This window comes from Doryrhamphus excisus, chromosome 9 (genome assembly GCF_030265055.1).
Source record: "Doryrhamphus excisus isolate RoL2022-K1 chromosome 9, RoL_Dexc_1.0, whole genome shotgun sequence".
Taxonomy (NCBI): domain Eukaryota; kingdom Metazoa; phylum Chordata; class Actinopteri; order Syngnathiformes; family Syngnathidae; genus Doryrhamphus; species Doryrhamphus excisus.
The window spans coordinates 2,119,416-2,137,368 of record NC_080474.1 but is presented as its reverse complement, the minus strand read 5'-3'; the positions used below and the strand labels follow the sequence as shown (position 1 = coordinate 2,137,368).

Sequence of the window (17,953 nt, the reverse complement as noted above, 5' to 3'; positions counted from 1 at the left end):
TTGTAAAAGTGAGCATATTCGCACTTATCGGCTGATATCGGCAGATAATATTCAGTTCTCCATAAAGCCACACATCTCTAGTTAATGCATTGTTAATTTTAACTCGATTAAACAGGACCAGATCAAAATAGACACTTGAAAAACAGCTAGAATTGACCTTTTGCCCTTTGGGATCTTAATGAGGTTTTAAGTAGAGTTACAATATGAAACAACAATAACGGCAAGTGAGACAAAAGCACTTTGAAAAAGTCATTTATTGAAAACAACAAAGTGAAAATAGGCTGTTTATCAGCTGGTCCAAAAGAGTGATGTCATTCTCCCTGCTGCGACATCCGCATGACACCGTTTGACAACCCTGCACAACCTGAAGGTTTTGAGTGAAGACAGGAAGCATGTATATCCCTGTACCCGAATCATCATACAGACATTCTCAACAGGACATACTACGGGCCTTCAAAATAAAAGCACTGTTTTGCTGTCTAACTGTGTAAACATCAAAATATCTACATATGCAATTGGAGTTGCATGGGTGACTGCATCTTCCTTCATCATAAGCACAGGCATTACAGTTAGTTGAAGATTTAGTAGCAATGTGTTCAACCCATTAGAAAAGTTAGCCACTTTGTTAATAATAAATAAATGTGCTTTACAACTGGAGACAAGTGGATTTCTCCATGGCTTAAGGTTTGTAGCTTTTTATACAACACTCAATACAAATTTGATATAGTTTTATATCGTCACATCGTGATACAGCCCAAATATATCAGGATATATGCTAAGGTCCATATCACCCAACCTGACATGGGGGGGTGAAGCTTTTACCACAATGTGAGCAACTAAAAGGGTTTACTTCTGTGTGTGTCCTCATGTGTAATTGCATGGTTCCCTTTGGAGTGAAGCGTTCCCTGCATGTGTGTCCTCATGTGTGATTTCATGTTACTTTTTAGAGTGAATCTTTTACCACAGTCTGAGCAGCTGAAAGGTCTTTCTCCTGTGTGTATTCTCATGTGCCTTTTCAGGGTCGTGTTTTGAGTGAAACGTTTACCACAGTCTGAGCAAGTGAACGGTTTTTCTCCCGTGTGCGTCCTCATGTGTGATTGCATGGTTGCCTTTTGAGTGAAGCCTTTGCCACAGTCCGAGCAACTGTAAGGTTTTTCTCCAGTGTGTGTCCTCATGTGTGATTGCATGGTTGCCTTTCGAGTGAAGCCGTCGCCACAGTCGGAGCAAATGAAAGGTTTTTCTCCAGTGTGTGTCCACATGTGTGATTGCATGGTTGCCTTACGAGTGAAGCCTTCGCCACAGTCGGAGCAACTGAAGGGTTTTTCTCCAGTGTGTGTCCTCATGTGTAATTGCATGGTTGACTTTCGCGCGAAGCCTTCGCCACAGTCGGAGCAACTGAAAGGTTTTTCCCCTGTGTGAGTTCTCATGTGTGATCGCATGTTAGCCTTTAGAGTGAAGCTTTTACCGCAGTCTGAGCAACTGAAAGGTTTTTCTCCTTTGTGGGTGCTCATGTGTGATCTCATACTTGTCTTTCGTTTGAAGCCTTTACCACAATCTGAGCAACTGAACGGTTTTTCTCCTGTGTGTGTTCTCATGTGTGATTGCATGTTAGCCTTGAGAGTGAAGCTTTTGTCACAGTCTGAGCAACTGAAAGGTCTTTCTCCTGTGTGTATTCTCATGTGTCCAGCCAAATCACTCTTCCAAGGAAATCTTTTATGACAAACGGAGCAGTTAAAAGGTTTAGCGGTCTTCTTTTTAGAGTTTTCAGAGTGTTTGTTGCCAGTGTGAGTCGTCATATCACCTTCACAGTCTGTATCGCTGCTCAAAGGTTCTTGGTTGTAGTCGCTGTCTTCATCTTGAGGAGAGTGTGACGTCGTGTCGTCACTATCTGACAGTGGAGCTAAGAGGTTGTCTGCTTGTGATCCTCCACAGTGGTCTCCATCAGCTTCTGTTGTCATGTGTTGTGGTGAGCTGCTGCATGAAGGCTCCGCCTCTCTCATCTCCTCACTTGGACTATGATGAAGCTGTGAGGACTCAGGTGGTTTGTCTTCATGGTCTTCGGTCTTCACAGAGACACCGGTCAGTGGCAACCTGGTGAGATCAGCCTCCTCTGGCCCTAGAAGATGCTCTCCCTCCTGAGTGATCCTGAGTTCTTCCTCTTCCTCTTTAACATAAGGGGGCTGTGGCTCCTCTTCTTCCTCTTTAAAGTGGGTGGGCTGTGGCTCCAATTCTTCATCTTTAATAAGAGGGGGCTGTGGCTCCTCCTCTTCCTCTTTAATAGGTTGTTGCTCCACCTGCTCCACAGTGGAACTCCCACCCTGTGGCTGAGGGGACATTCTTCTTGATGACCAATCAGGTGCTAGATGTCTGCAGGACACAAACAGGAATTATTGTAGAAGCTATTGTGCACTGTAAAAAAATACTAATAATATGTTTTACTGTTAATTTTAATGATGGGCTTTTCATGTTTGTGTGCCCCATCCAAGCCCTGCAGGAGCGTGTAGTATTTTCCAGGATATTCCCATCAAGTTCTCTTCCATAGCATTGTTTCATCAATATAAACACGGTAGTTAGTCCATTGAAAAAAAGGCAAACAATTGTATTTTTGTATCTGGGATACTATGAAGAAGGGGGTAGTGGTTCTGGACATTTCATACTTAACAATCAGGATCAAAACTAGTAAACTGCTAGGCATCAATAATTAATATTGTCAAAAAGTATTGAATAATTCCCACAATTTCATTTCATTCATTGATTTAATAGCATTTCAATTAGACTACGTAGCATCCATGATACACAGTGCATGTTCCACTACTTGTTAGCATCGAGTTTAGCAACCATTAAAGATACAGATATAGAGACAATTATTTTAAAAAAAATCAAGATAACACAATAAAAACTGAAGCCAATGACACCACTAGTCATTTAGTCACGACACAAAGGAATTCATTGAGTGATCGGCGCAAACAAACAAGTAACTTTATGTCTGTTTACACTGGAGAGTTGGTGGAGTAAAGCTGAAATGAAGTCAATAGTGTAAGAAAGGCTTATAAAGAAGTGACGGGAAGAATGGGACAAATTGGAACCAAAAGGTAGTATAATATTTGTATAATATTCAAAAAGGAGTGGACCAAGTAAGAAGGATCAGCAGAAAATGGGCGAAAAAGTATTCACAACACAAAACATGCTCGCACGCTAGCGGGCTAACGTTAGCGGCGAACAATAGCACATTCATTTATAAGGACATCGTATTTAAACAACTTAAAGAGTGTAAAAGGTTATTGTATTGATATTACCTCATTGGCCACGTGCACTAGAGAGGACTACAATAGCGTCTTCTGAGAGTTACAACAGCAACTTGTGAACCTCTTCCGCTTTGTGGTGTGCACCAATCATTAACGTCCTACTGAAACACAATCTATTGAACATTGTTTCCAATGTACATATATCTCCATATCAATGTTAACAAGTCGTACAAATACAGTAATAATGTCCTGATCTTTTGGTAGAATGACACTTTCTTGTAGCTCTTTATTGTTTTTTTCTTTATTTATTCTTATTTGTAACTCTTTATTATTTTCTCTTTATTATTATATGATATATGATATATGATCATGTCATTTATCTTCCTGTAAATAAAATACAGTGAAAATATATAAACATATATATATATACACATATGTATACACATACATATACTATACACACATATATACACATATTCATATGTATACATACATATATATATACACATACATACATATATACACATACATACAAACATACTATTCCATACCAAGTCAGTACAGAGTCAGTATTGCTGATAGAACCCAGTAACAAGGAAGTGGCTTCATCAGTTACAGCATCAAGCAAGTACAGCACACAGTCAAGTGAATTACCTTTCCATACAGTGGACCAGGGGTCAGCAACCCTCGGCTCCAGATCCGCATGTGACTCTTCAGCCTCTTTGTTGTATCAAGTATTTTTTTAACACCCGAACGGGGAAAATATGCATCTTTATAATGGGTTTTAAAAACATCAGACTTTCTGTGAGACCATGAATGAATCCTGGATATATATACCCCCCCCCCCCCCCCCAAAAAAAAAAAAATGAGCATTGGAGTTGCAACTATACGTTTTTTCTCGTGCATGTGTTCTGATGTGTCTTTGCACTTCCTGCTCTAGTAAAACTTTTGCCACAGACCGAGCAACTGAAAGGTCTTTCTCCTGTATGCGTTCTTGTGTGTCGTTGCATGGCATTCTTATGAGTGAAGTGTCTACCACAGTACGAGCAGCTGAAAGGTTTTTCTCCCGTGTGTGTTCTCATGTGTACTCGCAGTTTGGACTTTTCATTGAAGCTTTTGCCACAGTCCGAGCAACGGAAAGGTTTTTCCCCCGTGTGTGTTCTCCTATGTTGCTGCATGCCTCTATTATCAGTGAAGCTTTTCCCGCATTCTGAGCAACTGAAAGGTTTTTCACCTGTGTGTGTTCTCAGATGTAATTGCATTTTTGACTTCTTAATGAAGCTTTTGCCACAGTCTGAGCAATGAAAAGGTTTTTCTCCTGTATGTGTTCTCATATGTAACTGCATGTCTGACTTCTGAATGAAACTTTTGCCACAGTCTGAGCAACTGAAAGGTTTTTCTCCTGTATGTTTTCTTATGTGTCGTTGCATACCTTTCTTATCAGTGAAGCATTTACCACAGTATGAGCAACTGTAAGGTTTTTCTCCTGTGTGGGTTCTCATATGCAATTGCATGTCTGACTTTTGAATGAAGCTTTTGCCACAGTCTGAGCAACTGAAAGGTTTTTCTCCGGTGTGGGTTTTCATGTGTACCTGCATGTGTATCTTTCGAGTGAAGCTTTTACCGCAGTCGAAGCAACTGAAAGGTCTTTCTCCTGTATGTGTTCTAATGTGTAGTTTCCTGCCCTTGTTATCAGTGAAGCGTTTACCGCAGTATGAGCAACTGAAAGGTTTTTCTCCCGTGTGAGTTCTCATGTGTGATATCATACTTGCCTTCTCAGCGAAACCTCTCCCGCAGTCTGAGCAACTGAAAGGTCTTTCTCCTGTGTGTACTCTCATGTGTCTGTACATGTGTATATTTTGAGTAAAACTTTTACCACAGTCAGAGCAAGTAAAGGGTTTTTCTCCTGCATGTGTTCTCATGTGTCGAGTCAAAGAACCTTTAACAGAAAATATTTTATCACAAAGTGAGCAGTTAAAAAGTTTTTTACCTGTCCTCATTTTAGAGCAGTCAGAGTGTTTGTTGCCAGTGTGAGTCGTCATATCACCTTCACAGTCTGTATCGCTGCTCAAAGGTTCTTGGTAGTAGTTTTCATCTTCAGGAGAGTGTGACGTTGTGTCGTCACTATCTGACAGCGGAGCTAAGAGGTTCTCTGGTCCTGATCTTGGACTATGATGAAGCTGTGAGGACTCAGGTGGTTTGTCTTCATGGTCTTCGGTCTTCACGGAGACACCGGTCAGTGGCAACCTGGTGAGATCAGCCTCCTCTGGCCCTAGAAGATGCTCTCCCTCCTGAGTGATCCAGAGTTCTTCCTCTTCCTCTTTAACATTGGGAGGCTCCGACTCCTCTTCTTTCCTTTGAAAGTGTGTGAGCTCTGGCTCTTCATCGTCCTCTTTAATGTGAAGGGGGTGTGGCTCCTCTTCTTCCTCGTTAATATAAGTGTGATCTAGTGTCTCTTCCTCCTCTTTAACATACAGGGGCTGTGGCTCCTCCTTTTCCTCTTTAATAGGCTGTGTGTCCTCCTGCTTCTGAGGGGGGCATTCCTCTTGACGACCAATCAGCCGCTGGGTGTCTGCAGGACACAAACAGAAATGGATTAATTTCTATCAGTATAAATGATAAACGTAAACAAACACAGGTGGGGAAACAGTGTGGCCGTGTATTGTTACCAACCATCTTCTCTTTAAGCCGTAAAAATATATCCAAATAAGACATCAAAAGCATGTTTAAGGTTTAAAGTGATAGTTCAGATTGTTTGACATGAAGTTATATGACCCCCCCCCATCATCATCAGTGTTAGGTTAGTGAACATGAAACTTACCTCCAATGTGAAGCACAACTTGAGTCTTTCCAACAGCTTCCGGTTGTCGTAGTAGTCCCTCGTTCTCCTCTCTCGTTGGAGAAAGTTCCTCCTGGTCCAATGTTATGTGTAGTCTCTGGTTATCTCCAGCTTCCACCTCCGTGTGTCCGAGATGTAATGAGGGTGCCCAGTCTGGATGGCTTTCATCCATTTCATTAGCTGGTCTCCCTGAAAAACAACCCACACTCTTATGCTATGCTAATCCTATGTTTCTCCGTGTACGCTTGACAATGTTAGCTCTGTGCTAAACGAGATCTCCGTTCAAATAAATTGTATCTTCACTCTAAAACTCTGCACTCTCTACCGACTCTACCAAGCGTACGATCTAACATTTGCTCACTGAGATTTAAAACGGATCAATGTGGCTAAATACAACCATTTCAGTGAACTCTGAACTCCGGTCCGTCGCCTTAAGACGTCCGTGTCAAACACAACAAAAACAATTCATACTAGTCCGTCCCAGAGACCAGAGCTCCTAGACAGGTTGCAAAATCGGTTACAATCCAAAAATTCGTCTTTCTTTTAAACCCATCAATATGATGTTCAAGTGTCTCAAAGGGACTCCATCGTTTGGTGCCCTCAGCTAGCTTGGCTAACGCTAGCGGCCTACTAAATGCTAGGTGTGAAAGAGCAAAACACATGCTTTGATTGAAACTTACCAGTGTGAAAATGCCGTGAACACACCACCAAGTCTTGGGTGATGGTGTTGAAAGTGATGTTTGGTCGTCTCACGGCTGCTATCCAGGCCATTCGGCGTCTCTTTGTTAGCTCACAGATCACAGCTCCTTGGCTTTGCTTCCACGTTGGAAAGGAGAAACATCTCACCCCATCCTTTTTATTCCCCGATTGTTCGTGTGGACGATGCTGGCACTTCACGACGCAACACGTCTGCGCCATGTTTGGACTTGTTAGAACAAAAACACAATGTCTGCTGTCGACAATACCCACAATGCAGTGCGGTGCAACGTCTCCCTTAAACACGATTATATATTTTTTTCTATTTTTGTTCCTCAAATCTATAATTTTATTTATTATATACATACAATTTGATTAAGATTAAGTTGTTTTCCATATTATTTTATTCAGTAAAAACCTATACAGTTCAGTTCGGTTTTTTGGGGGGGTGGAGCCAGTGCCTCACGAGCTGCTAACTTCATGGCACGTCACTGCTCATTGGTTAGCACGGAGGTCAATCACAGACCAGACCCAATCACAGACCTCCACACGTATACTTGAGTTAAAGTCATTAAAATCTCATCGATTACAATTTCAGTCCTCAAAGTTATTAAAAATCCATACAACCCATCAAACAAACATTTCCTGTAACGCTTCCGGTAACGACCTCTCAAACAATCAAGCAGTGTACACATACTGCCCCCTACTGACCAAAATATCATAAAACAATATAAATAGGATACAGCTTAGGCTCAAACACAGTGGTGTGCAAAGTGCAGCCCGGACGCCATTTATGGGCTGTGAATTTATTTTTGGGAGAATTAAAATAAAATTAAAAAAAAACTTGGAAATAGAGTAATGTTTAGCGCAATAGAGCAAGTTTCAATGTTTATACTAATCAATAAAACACAAATAAGTCTTGGCTTTAAATACATGTAGATACACTATTGGGTGTTGCATTTAATGCCCCCCCCCCCTGTTTTGTGTTTTAACGTTGGTATTGTTCACAAATTCCAACACTATGTATAAGCAAGACATGAAAAGAGCTTCAGTATAAGCCGCGAGCTTGGTTGTGATGTCACAACCAGAACACTTAGCGAGGAAAAAGAGCAATTTAAATAAGATTAATATTTATTTTTGGTGTCGCAAACACTTCAAAGCACGCCTTACTAGATGATCAAACGTCTACGTTATGGCATTAATGGCTAGGGACAAGAATGTATCCGTGTGCATCGCTAAAGAGTCCCCCCTGCAACAGCAACCGGAACAAAAATGCCAAATATTTAATTATTTAACCATTTCAAATACCCATTTGATTAAATATATTTTTATTGAAAAATATACACAATTGAGTCAATCACGATGCTTACAGATTTATTTCACAATGCATTAAAATCTAATCCATTACAATTACAGTGCTCAAACATTTCCCAATGGGTAGACTGTTACTTCCTTCCAGTAACTTCCCCCAAACAATTACTCGTGTACACATAATGCCTTCTACTATCCAGTAGTACAAATAATAAAATCACAGACATGACGATATGAGGCCTTCAGTGGAAAAAGTTTGGACACCCCTGCTCTCACGGATACCTTGGAAATTATTAATAATAATAATAATAAGATATTGGCACATTGACACATCAATCAGGTGTTGCATTCAGTGTCCACAATAAAATATAAAATCAAGTCATGCGCCCTGTGACGGGAGATTCAAGTACCTCATTCACTTTAATGGGTGACTCATTCAGGAATGATATCACTTCTTACCAGACCAACTGTGGACGTCATCAAACAGGAAGTGGCTTCATCGGTTATAATATTGAAGTAAAATAGCTTTAACTACGGTAAACATTCGGTGACTCTGCATGTGGCTATTCAAAGAGGACTTCAGAGGAACCAACTTTTTTTTTTTTTACCTGTGTTTTCATATGTGATAAAAATATCATTTGGTGAACTTTTAAAACAGTTGACCAAAAAAAAACGTTTTTATCCTATATGCGTTTTCATGTGTCTTTGCATGTGTTGCTTTCGAAAGAAACTTTTCCCGCAGTTTGAGCAACTATAAGGTTTTTCTCCCGTGTGTCTCCTCATGTGTATTTGCATGCGCTGCTTCTGAAGGAAGCATTTACCGCAGGCCGAGCAACTAAAAGGTTTTTCTCCTGTGTGCATTCTCATATGCAATGCCAAGTCCGACTTTTGAATGAAGCTTTTGCCACAGTTTGAACAACTAAAAGGTTTTTCTCCCGTATGTATCTTCATGTGTCTTTGCATGGCTGTCTTAAGAGTAAAACATTTCCCGCAGTCCGAGCAACTGAAAGGTTTTTCTCCAGTGTGCGTTCTCATGTGAAATTTCATCACTTTCTTTATAGTGAAGCCTTTACCGCAATGTAAGCAAGTATACGGTCTCTCTCCTGTGTGCATTCTCATGTGACTTTGAAGGCCTTTCTTTCGGGTGAAGGTTTTACCGCAGTCGGAGCAACTGAAAGGTTTTTCACCTGTATGCGTTCTCATGTGTAATTGCAGGGCTCTGTTTTGAGTGAAGCTTTTACCGCAGTCTGAGCAACTGAAAGGTTTTTCTCCCGTGTGCGTTCTCATGTGTAATTGCAGGGCTGTGTTTTGAGTGAAGCTTTTACCGCAGTCTGAGCAAATTAAAAGATTCTCTCCTGTATGCGCTCTCCTGTGTCTTTGCAGGCCTTTATTTTGAGTGAAGCTTTTCCCGCAATCTGAGCAACTAAAAGGTTTTTCTCCCGTGTGGGCTAGCATGTGTGATATCATACTTGCCTTTTCAGTAAAACTTTTACCACAGTCTGAGCAGCTAAAAGGTTTCTCTCCTGTGTGTATTCTCATGTGTCGTGTCAAATTGCTCTTCGAAGACAATCTTTTATCGCAAACCGAGCACATAAAACGTTTTTTACCTGTCGTTTTTTGTTTCTTGTCAGCGTGAGTCATCCCATCGCTTTCACAGTCCGTATCGCTGCTCAGAGATTCTTGGTTGTCTTCGTCTTCGGGAGAGCGTGACGTTGCGTCGTCGCTATCTGACAGTGGAGCTAAGAGGTTGTCTGCTCGTGATCCTCCACAGTGGTCTCCATCAGCTTCTGTTGTCATGTGTTGCAGTGAGCTGCTGCATGAAGGCTCCGCCTCTCTCATCTCCTCACTTGGACTATGATGAAGCTGTGAGGACTCAGGTGGTTTGTCTTCATGGTCGTCGGTCTTCACAGAGACACCGGTCAGTGGCAACCTGGTGAGATCGGCCTCCTCTGGCACGAGAAGATGCTCTCCTTCCCATGTGATTGAGAGTTCTTCCTCTTCCTCTTTAACATAGGAGGGCTGTGGCTGCTCCTCTTCTTTAATGTGGGTGGGCTCTTGCTCCTCTTTAACACATGGGGACTGTGGCACCTCCTCCTCTTCTTCTTCTTCTTCTTCCTCTTGAATATGCTGTGGCTCCTCTTGCTCCAAAGTGAAGTTCCCCCCCAGCCGCCGAGGGGGATCTTCTTCTTGATGCTGGGTGTCTGCAGGACACACGGACATAATTGTGAAATCTTATTGTGCTCTGTAAAACTGTTTAGTTTTAATGATGGGTTCTTGGTATTACCTTACGTAATCTCTGCGTTTCTAATATATAACAGGGGGGTTCACTGTACAAAAGGACCATTCATGTAAGGCTTGATTATACACTATATATGATAGGTATGTAAACAATGAAAAATCACCAATACCAAATATCAGCTAATAGACTGTTATGATTTTTCTGTATGCTTTTAACATTTTATGAGCAAAAATTGCTGAATTTGGACATTTCCTGATCAAATACGGAGCAGAAACTTGAGACGAGGGTGCGGTTAGCTTCTCCTTTTTCTTAGAGCGTGGCACAGTGAACTTCTCAGTCCACTGGATCCAAAGGAGTTTGTTATGAAGTTAGTAAAAACTGACTTTTTGACACCAATGAATTTGATTGTCAATGTCAAAAATAAGACAGAAGGGTGTTTAAAGTTTTAGTAGAAGGTTAGTGAACATGAAACTTACCTTCGATGTGGAGCACAACTTGAGTCTTTCCATCAGATTCCAGTTGTAGTCGCTTGTCCTCCTGGTCCAATGTTATGTGTAGTCTCTGGTTATCTCCAGCTTCCACCTCCGTGTGTCCGAGATGTAATGAGGGTGCCCAGTCTGGATGGCTTTCATCCATTTCATTAGCTGGTCTCCCTGAAAAACACACACTCCCATTATTACTTTGAAAACTGGCTCTATTTTTAAAATACGCTTCTTTCATTCATTATCGAGTAGATTACAAATCACTCAAAGTTAAAAGATGTTATGGTTTTATTCGTCCAAAGACGATACTTGACTTAGTTTGGTGCCCTCAGCTAGCTTGGCTAACGCTAGCGGCCTACTAAATGCTAGGTGTGAAAGAGCAAAACACATGCTTTGATTGAAACTTACCAGTGTGAAAATGCCGTGAACACACCACCAAGTCTTGGGTGATGGTGTTGAAAGTGATGTTTGGTCGTCTCACGGCTGCTATCCAGGCCATTCGGCGTCTCTTTGTTAGCTCACAGATCACAGCTCCTTGGCTTTGCTTCCACGTTGGAAAGGAGAAACATCTCACCCCATCCTTTTTATTCCCCGATTGTTCGTGTGGACGATGCTGGCACTTCATGACGCAACACTCTTGCGTCATGGTTTGGACTTGCCACAGAAGAAACAAGGACAGGGTCTAGCATGCAGCCGGGTCAACAACCCTTTCCGTTTCCCTCCAAGCCCACAATGCAGTACGGTTCTTCTTTGTTTTACGGCGGGCGGTACTCAACTTAAAGGTGCATTACCGCCATCTATTGCATTGGAATAGTGGCTCCCCAACTGTGGCTCCCCACTGTACGGCTTGCACAGTGGAAGTTCGAACTACGGGTCATATGAGGGAGAAAGAAATGAACTCAAAATAAAGTTCATCATAAAAACTGTAATTGATTCATAAGAAAGACAACCTGTGTGTTCTCGTGTGTTTTACCACATTTGTTTTGACAGAGAAGCTTTTCCCACAGTCTGAGCAACTGAAAGGTTTCTCTCCTGTGTGTGTGTTCTCATGTGCGATTCATATACACTTTGCGTTTGAAGCTTATACCACAATGTGAGCAACTAAAACGCTTTTATCCTGAGTGTTCTCATGTGTTTTACCATATTAAATTTGTAAATAAAACCTTTAACACAGTCGGAGCAACTAAAAGGTTTCTCGTCTGTGTGCGTTTTCATATGTGATGTTAAAGTTCCTTTTAGTGAACCGAGAGGAGTGCAGTGCTTATTAGATACCTGTGGCTCCTCCTCTTCCTCTTGACGGTAACTTTGCCTGCTCCAAAGTGGAGTCCCCCCCCCTGTGGCCGAGGGGGCCATTCTTCTTGAAACAGAATTCATTGCTAAAATGTCAATACAATTGTTAGCATATTAACATTAGCAACACATTAGCTCACAATGAATGCATCTTTTATCAATTTATTTTCAATGTTTTAAGTTCTCTTTGGAACCTCAATCCCCAAAAGCATATGTCGTAAAAATGCTTAATTTACACATTAAAATCAAGTTTTTGAACATTGAACAAAAAAACAAGTCATCCTCGGTTGTTGAGGGTTAGTGTAGTACCGCCCACGTCCACAAGAGGACGGCATTTATCCCTCTAGGGGCGACATAACCTCATAAAAAGGTAACGAAAAGAAACCCAACCCTATAATAATTACTTTGCCAATAGTGATAATATTTCTTACAAATACAACAAGTAATAAAATAGCTTAAAAGTATATAACACAATAATACCTGGTTGCACAGACATCCAGACACACCCAAGTCGATACTTATAATAATAGTCTTGTCTGTGCATTCAAACTCAGAGTGAGCCATCGCCTCAATGTGAGATCTTTAAAAGGAGCCTTTTAATAATAAATAGATGATCCAAAAGAAGGAGTCAGCAAAGCAAAGTGAAGGTAAGAAAAGTTTGTTACATATATAAAATGAAATTTAAAAAAAGGACAACAAGAAGTCACCATTCATCCTCCTCCTCACGAGGTCAACTCAAGGTCATGCGTCTGATGGCATGGCGGCATTCGGCTCCTCCTCACCGCCGGCAAACACCGGCTGGGTAACGTCGCCGCACTGTTTCCATGACGGCTTATCCCGCTGCTCGGCCTCGGCGGAGGAAAGGGCGGGAAGTTGTGATGGTGAGAGTTCACCTTCAGGCTGACTGGGCGCACAGGAGGATTGTGGGTAATGTGGCTCCTCACTGAGGGGGTAATAGAAGATGGAGGACGACGAGGTGGCGGCGGGAGGGGACGGCTCAGCGTGATCCTGAGGAGGAAAGAAGACCCGGAATGAGTGATGGGTGACCGACATGTCATTCATCCGTAGTTGGACACTTAACGGTGTTGATGGAGCGGCCGGGTCCCCGCTGGGCCACGATGGCGCCGGAAATGGCCTTAATCCAGCTGTGCATGTCCTCTGGAGTGTCAGTCTGACAAAGTAAGCGAAGTCATGATGTATCGCTGTCGTTTTACGTTTGATGTCCTGCAGGGGGAAGGTGTGATTACCTGCAAGTAGAAGGTTCTGGAGCTGGTGACCATCTCAAACAGGTTGTCCCTCATCATCAGCTCACTGCAGAACACAATGGCAAGGTGCAAGGATCGACATATACGTCAGACAACTAGGAAGTCCAAATTGCAAAGTGTACTGTGCAGGTTCTATCAAAAACTGTAGTCCGTTATTTCACCTCAGCACAGGACTCCTCAAAACACACACAGGATTAACATTACATTCTTAAAGGGTATCCATTATGCTCATTTTGACCCTTTTTATTGACTTGTGGACTCCTATAGAGCCGATACACACCATAACCTGCACGGAAAGCTTTCTAGAGCAGTGATTCCCAACGTGGATCATAAATATTTCATCACCTCTGTTTGCACTCCTGGACCTTGAGAATGTCCTTGAGGGAGATCACGCGCAGTGCCCCCCTGTCCTGTGAAGATGCCGAACAGTCAGGGTGAACACACACACACGCACGCACACACGCACACAATCAAGCTGACCCAAACTCACCAAGTCTGACTTGAAGTAGCTGAGGGCGTTTTCATCCAGGATGAAGTACCTGCGCTTCCATGTCTTCATCTGAGGAAGTGTCAACACAACAGGACAAGTTGGTAAGCGTGTGTTGGTGTGACTTGTGTGCTTTTGAAGTGACGAAGGGAGCTGCGACAAACTCACTAGTAGTAGTCGTAGTGTTAAGGATTGTATGCACTGAGTGGAGGACATCATCGGCTTTGGAACCAGCTACACCTCAGTTGCAGGCATTATCGCCACTAGCAACAGTTTTTAAAAACCTCAACAACGTGTTTATACATCTTTCACGTTTTTTTGCAATGTGATGATGATGCAAGATGGCACTGGATTTCACTTCAGAGCAATTTTAAGTCATAAAAATGGCCACAAGGGGGCAGAAGTGCATTTTATAAGATCTTGGCAGGAATTTGTGTGAATGAAAAAAAAAATCACACGACAGGAAGGAGGAAGTGAGAAAGTATGGAGGAGTGTAGCTTAAACGCATGGACACGCGTGCACACACGCACACTTTTTTAGTGGGGAACTGATATTTTGCTGAAACTTACCAATGTTCTACTGCTGATTACTAAAGAACGAAAAAAGGCGGAAACAAACCTTTTTCCATGAAGAAAGACTGAAGTCTAATCTTTCTTTCGGTAGGTTCCATGTTCATATAGCCATAGAATATAATATTTTGTGTGTCTTAAAAGATGGGTCAAAATAGTCTAAAAATGGCCGCTACTGAAGGGTCTTTTGACAAATGGCTGGGATTGAATGAGTTAAATACAACTTGATAGGCGGAGTATTGGAAAAGATCTAAAAGATGGTATTGGAAAGATCTCCAAAGATCTCCAAATCAAGTAACTCTGATCGGTCAGCATCATGGAAAACAACATCTGACTTGACCGTGTGTGTGTGTGTGTGTGTGTGTGTGTGTGTCTCACCACAGCTCCCTGTTTGACACAGAACCCCGCCTTGATGACGGCCTGGTCCTGCACTTCCCTGGAGAAGAAGAAAGGTGGCTGATGGTGACCCCGCCTCAAAGCTCCACGATCCGGCCCATTCTGCCCCTCCCCGAGTTCCTACCAAACACACAAAGCAGAGTCGAGCACAAAATAATAATCCTTCATCTTACGCTTGTGTTAAAAATTAGCATTAGCATAAAACACAGCAACACTGCAGAGTTTGTCAGGAAGTCAAAGGCGGTCTCCAAACATGTCAAGGTGTGCACATGCTTGCACGCATACCACCGCACCAGTCCGGGCATACTGAGCCAGCTCCCATTGCGAGCCTCACCTGAGTAGCCGTGATGAAGGGCACACCTCCGACGATCTCAGTCTTGTAGGAGACTCCCAGGACGTCCTGCTGGGTGTCTGCGGACGCTGCCGTGTCGTCCTTTGGCACCTGGGAGCGGCAACAACCTCGCTGATGAGAAACGAATTAGTCCGTCTGTACGCGTGTGTCTCTCACAGTTATTTTGGTGGCGTTGTTGAGAACGGCGATCCATTCCACCAAGTCCTGCTGGTCGTTGGCCTGCAGGTAGAACTTCCTCATTCCTGCGTTTATAACTGCATGTGGAAGAAGATGCACATGTAAAAATATTCAGCAGAAGGAAGACAAAAACAGCGAAGAGAAGAGCGAGGGATACACACAGGAAGTGGAAGGACGCAGGAGCCAGGGAGGGAAGTACTAAGGAAGCATGGAAAAGGGGAACGGGAATGTTTCAACTCTGACTTTTGTCAAAAAGGTTCTAAAGAAGTCATTCAGGAACCTTTCCATGTGGCTTCCTGACATATGTATATAACTTACCGAAGCAGAACTCCGTCTTCGGTCTCAGTTTGGTGGCGTCGCTCACCTGCGGACAAAAAAAAGACGTTGAAGTTCAATCCGTCCACACTGCATCTCCTCAGATACCCACCATAGAAATATAGGAGAGGTTAAGCGATCCCACGTTCTCTGCTCCTTCCGGAAGATTCTATGCAAAGAAAGGAATATTGTCACGGTTGTCATGGTAACAACACACACACAAGCACACATACACACCTGTGGGTTGTCCATGTACCACAGTAGACTGCCATGCTCCGTGCTCAGAATGAAATAGCGGCGCAGGAACTTGCCGCTGCTTTCCGTCTCCTCAATGTCGAGGAAGCCGCAGAAGCGATTCTGTCGGTCCACGTACGGCATGGCGACATCTGCCGGCTTCACCCACACTGCGGCATCACAGTCGGCTGCCAGGAGGGGATTCATAGTGACAACATGAGAAAAAAACACCTTAAAATGGAGTGCATCAGCCTACAGGAAGTGTGTGTGTCCTTACAACAACATGACATCACTCCATTCACTGCTATTTAGTATCCAACACACTATTCCATGATGTAATGTCATTAGACTGTTCAAACTGCATCAGTGGTCTTATTGTATGAGGATGCTGCTAATATAGAAAGAGGAAATCGCGTCCTATTGATAATAAATCAATAAAAACATCAAATTAGTCACCACAGTGACATCGCAGACGCCTTTTATAATGACAACATGTTCAACTGCGTAGTTAAATGTCAAGCTAGCATCGTCAAAATGCTAAAGCCACTGAAGTTAAAGAGTTTCTCCAACAAATGGCGAAGCTGCAGACATCGAGCTAGTAGGACTTCCGGGATGCACAGATTGTTACCGACCCAAGGAAGTTTAATGGCATAAAGACAGCAAAAAGGGGTCCAAACGGGTTAAATTACGGTTACATGAAAGAACTTACCAGTTCGCTTGAGTCCACTGAGTCCAGTTCCACTTGGCACTGGCGGCAACTCTCCGCCGAGCAGCCTAGCAGTGTCAAACTCGCCGTGCTCACCGGCTAACACTTTCGCTTCCGGTTGTGCCCTTTTAAAAAAAAATGTTTTTAATATATAGACATTAAGACACCAAGAAACAACTAGAATAAACCTTAAAACATTGCAGAAAGCAAAAACAAGATAAAACTGTAACTGAGTTGTACAGTATAAAATAACTTTAAAAAAATAACCTTAACCAAGCAGGTTTAAATAGTTTTTTTTATAATTCTTAAATTAAATTCAAACCACGTTTACAAGCTATATACGGTCACAAATTGTATTTTGTATAATAGAAGACAGAGTTAAATATAACACAAATAGGAAACACTTTTTCTTTTAAAATCACTGTAACATGTATTATTGTGTTATATAACTCTTTGATAATATTGTGATACAATATTTGTTATACTTTTCACAAATATTGATACTACTGGCAAATGAAAACTTTTATTATCCTTTATTATTTTTAAGCCCAAATGAATAAATTTGAGTTTGTTTCTTTTTTGTTAGCTTAATGCAGTGCTACTGCCTTAATGTAAGACCATGTGTCCGCGAGAGAGATATAAATGTCGTCCTCCTGTGGATATAGATGGTACTACATTTACAGCCTGAAAAACAGGATTTGTTTTTGTAAATCAATTAAGAAATGATTGGCAAAACTTGACACCAGGAAGTACTTTATGTGTTACGATGAAGAGTTTACTACAATTCAATTCGCTACTATGAATTCTAAGAGAACTATTATGGTGCACGGTGGAGCGTGGTTAGCGCGTAGGCCACACAGCAAGGAGACACAAGTTCGATTCCACCCTCGGCCATCTCTGTGTGGAGTTTGCATGTTCTCCCCGGGGACTCTGGTTCCCTCCCCCATTCCAGAAACATGCTAGGTTAATTGGCGACTACAAGTTGTCCCCTTTAAGGTGTGCATTGTTAGCTAGCTCATATTAACTCGTTTTCTCATGTTATAATGCCCAATCCCGATGTTTCAAAAAAATAAATGCAGTTCCCCTTTAAGATCTTATTTTAATATTTCAACCTTATGCTAGCTGCATGGCAGTCGAATGGATGGCGCGCAGACCTCACAGCCAGGAGACCCGAGTTCAATCCTCCATTCCAAAAACATGCGAGGTTAATCGGCCACAGCTGCCCTGGGGTAGACTGATGGAAAATTGGCACCTCCCCCAAACATTCATACACTAGTGTAGGCAACACCGGAAGCAATATCACACCAAAGGTTAACGTTTTTATGTGTAAGCATCCAGGTACAAAACAAT

The 17,953-nt window shown here is 42.3% G+C and overlaps 3 protein-coding genes and 1 pseudogene across 3 annotated transcripts; all 4 read right to left on the bottom strand.

Annotated features, from left to right (window-relative positions):
- Window positions 1-284: 284 nt before the first annotated feature.
- On the bottom strand, window positions 285-4,066 carry LOC131135708 (zinc finger protein OZF-like). The gene is made up of 2 exons (XM_058081934.1): window positions 3,297-4,066; window positions 285-2,367 (listed from the first exon to the last, which is right to left on the bottom strand). The coding sequence occupies exons 1-2, from the start codon at window positions 3,299-3,301 to the stop codon at window positions 837-839; spliced, it is 1,536 nt and encodes a 511-aa protein (XP_057937917.1). The 5' UTR covers window positions 3,302-4,066; the 3' UTR covers window positions 285-836.
- LOC131135917 (oocyte zinc finger protein XlCOF6-like) lies at window positions 3,801-7,044 on the bottom strand (annotated as a pseudogene).
- A 1,107-nt stretch (window positions 7,045-8,151) lies between these two features.
- Window positions 8,152-11,532, bottom strand: LOC131135692 (gastrula zinc finger protein XlCGF26.1-like). The gene is made up of 3 exons (XM_058081906.1): window positions 11,221-11,532; window positions 10,807-10,983; window positions 8,152-10,292 (listed from the first exon to the last, which is right to left on the bottom strand). Exons 1-3 carry the CDS (start codon window positions 11,456-11,458, stop codon window positions 8,770-8,772), a joined length of 1,938 nt encoding a protein of 645 aa, XP_057937889.1. The 5' UTR covers window positions 11,459-11,532; the 3' UTR covers window positions 8,152-8,769.
- Window positions 11,533-12,256: 724 nt separating this feature from the next.
- LOC131135735 (pleckstrin homology domain-containing family A member 1-like) lies at window positions 12,257-16,728 on the bottom strand. The gene is made up of 12 exons (XM_058081981.1): window positions 16,607-16,728; window positions 15,901-16,085; window positions 15,776-15,832; window positions 15,667-15,712; window positions 15,328-15,425; window positions 15,154-15,261; window positions 14,802-14,939; window positions 13,858-13,926; window positions 13,713-13,777; window positions 13,350-13,413; window positions 13,184-13,273; window positions 12,257-13,110 (listed from the first exon to the last, which is right to left on the bottom strand). The coding sequence occupies exons 2-12, from the start codon at window positions 16,039-16,041 to the stop codon at window positions 12,844-12,846; spliced, it is 1,143 nt and encodes a 380-aa protein (XP_057937964.1). The 5' UTR covers window positions 16,042-16,085; window positions 16,607-16,728; the 3' UTR covers window positions 12,257-12,843.
- Between the last annotated feature and the right edge of the window lie 1,225 nt (window positions 16,729-17,953).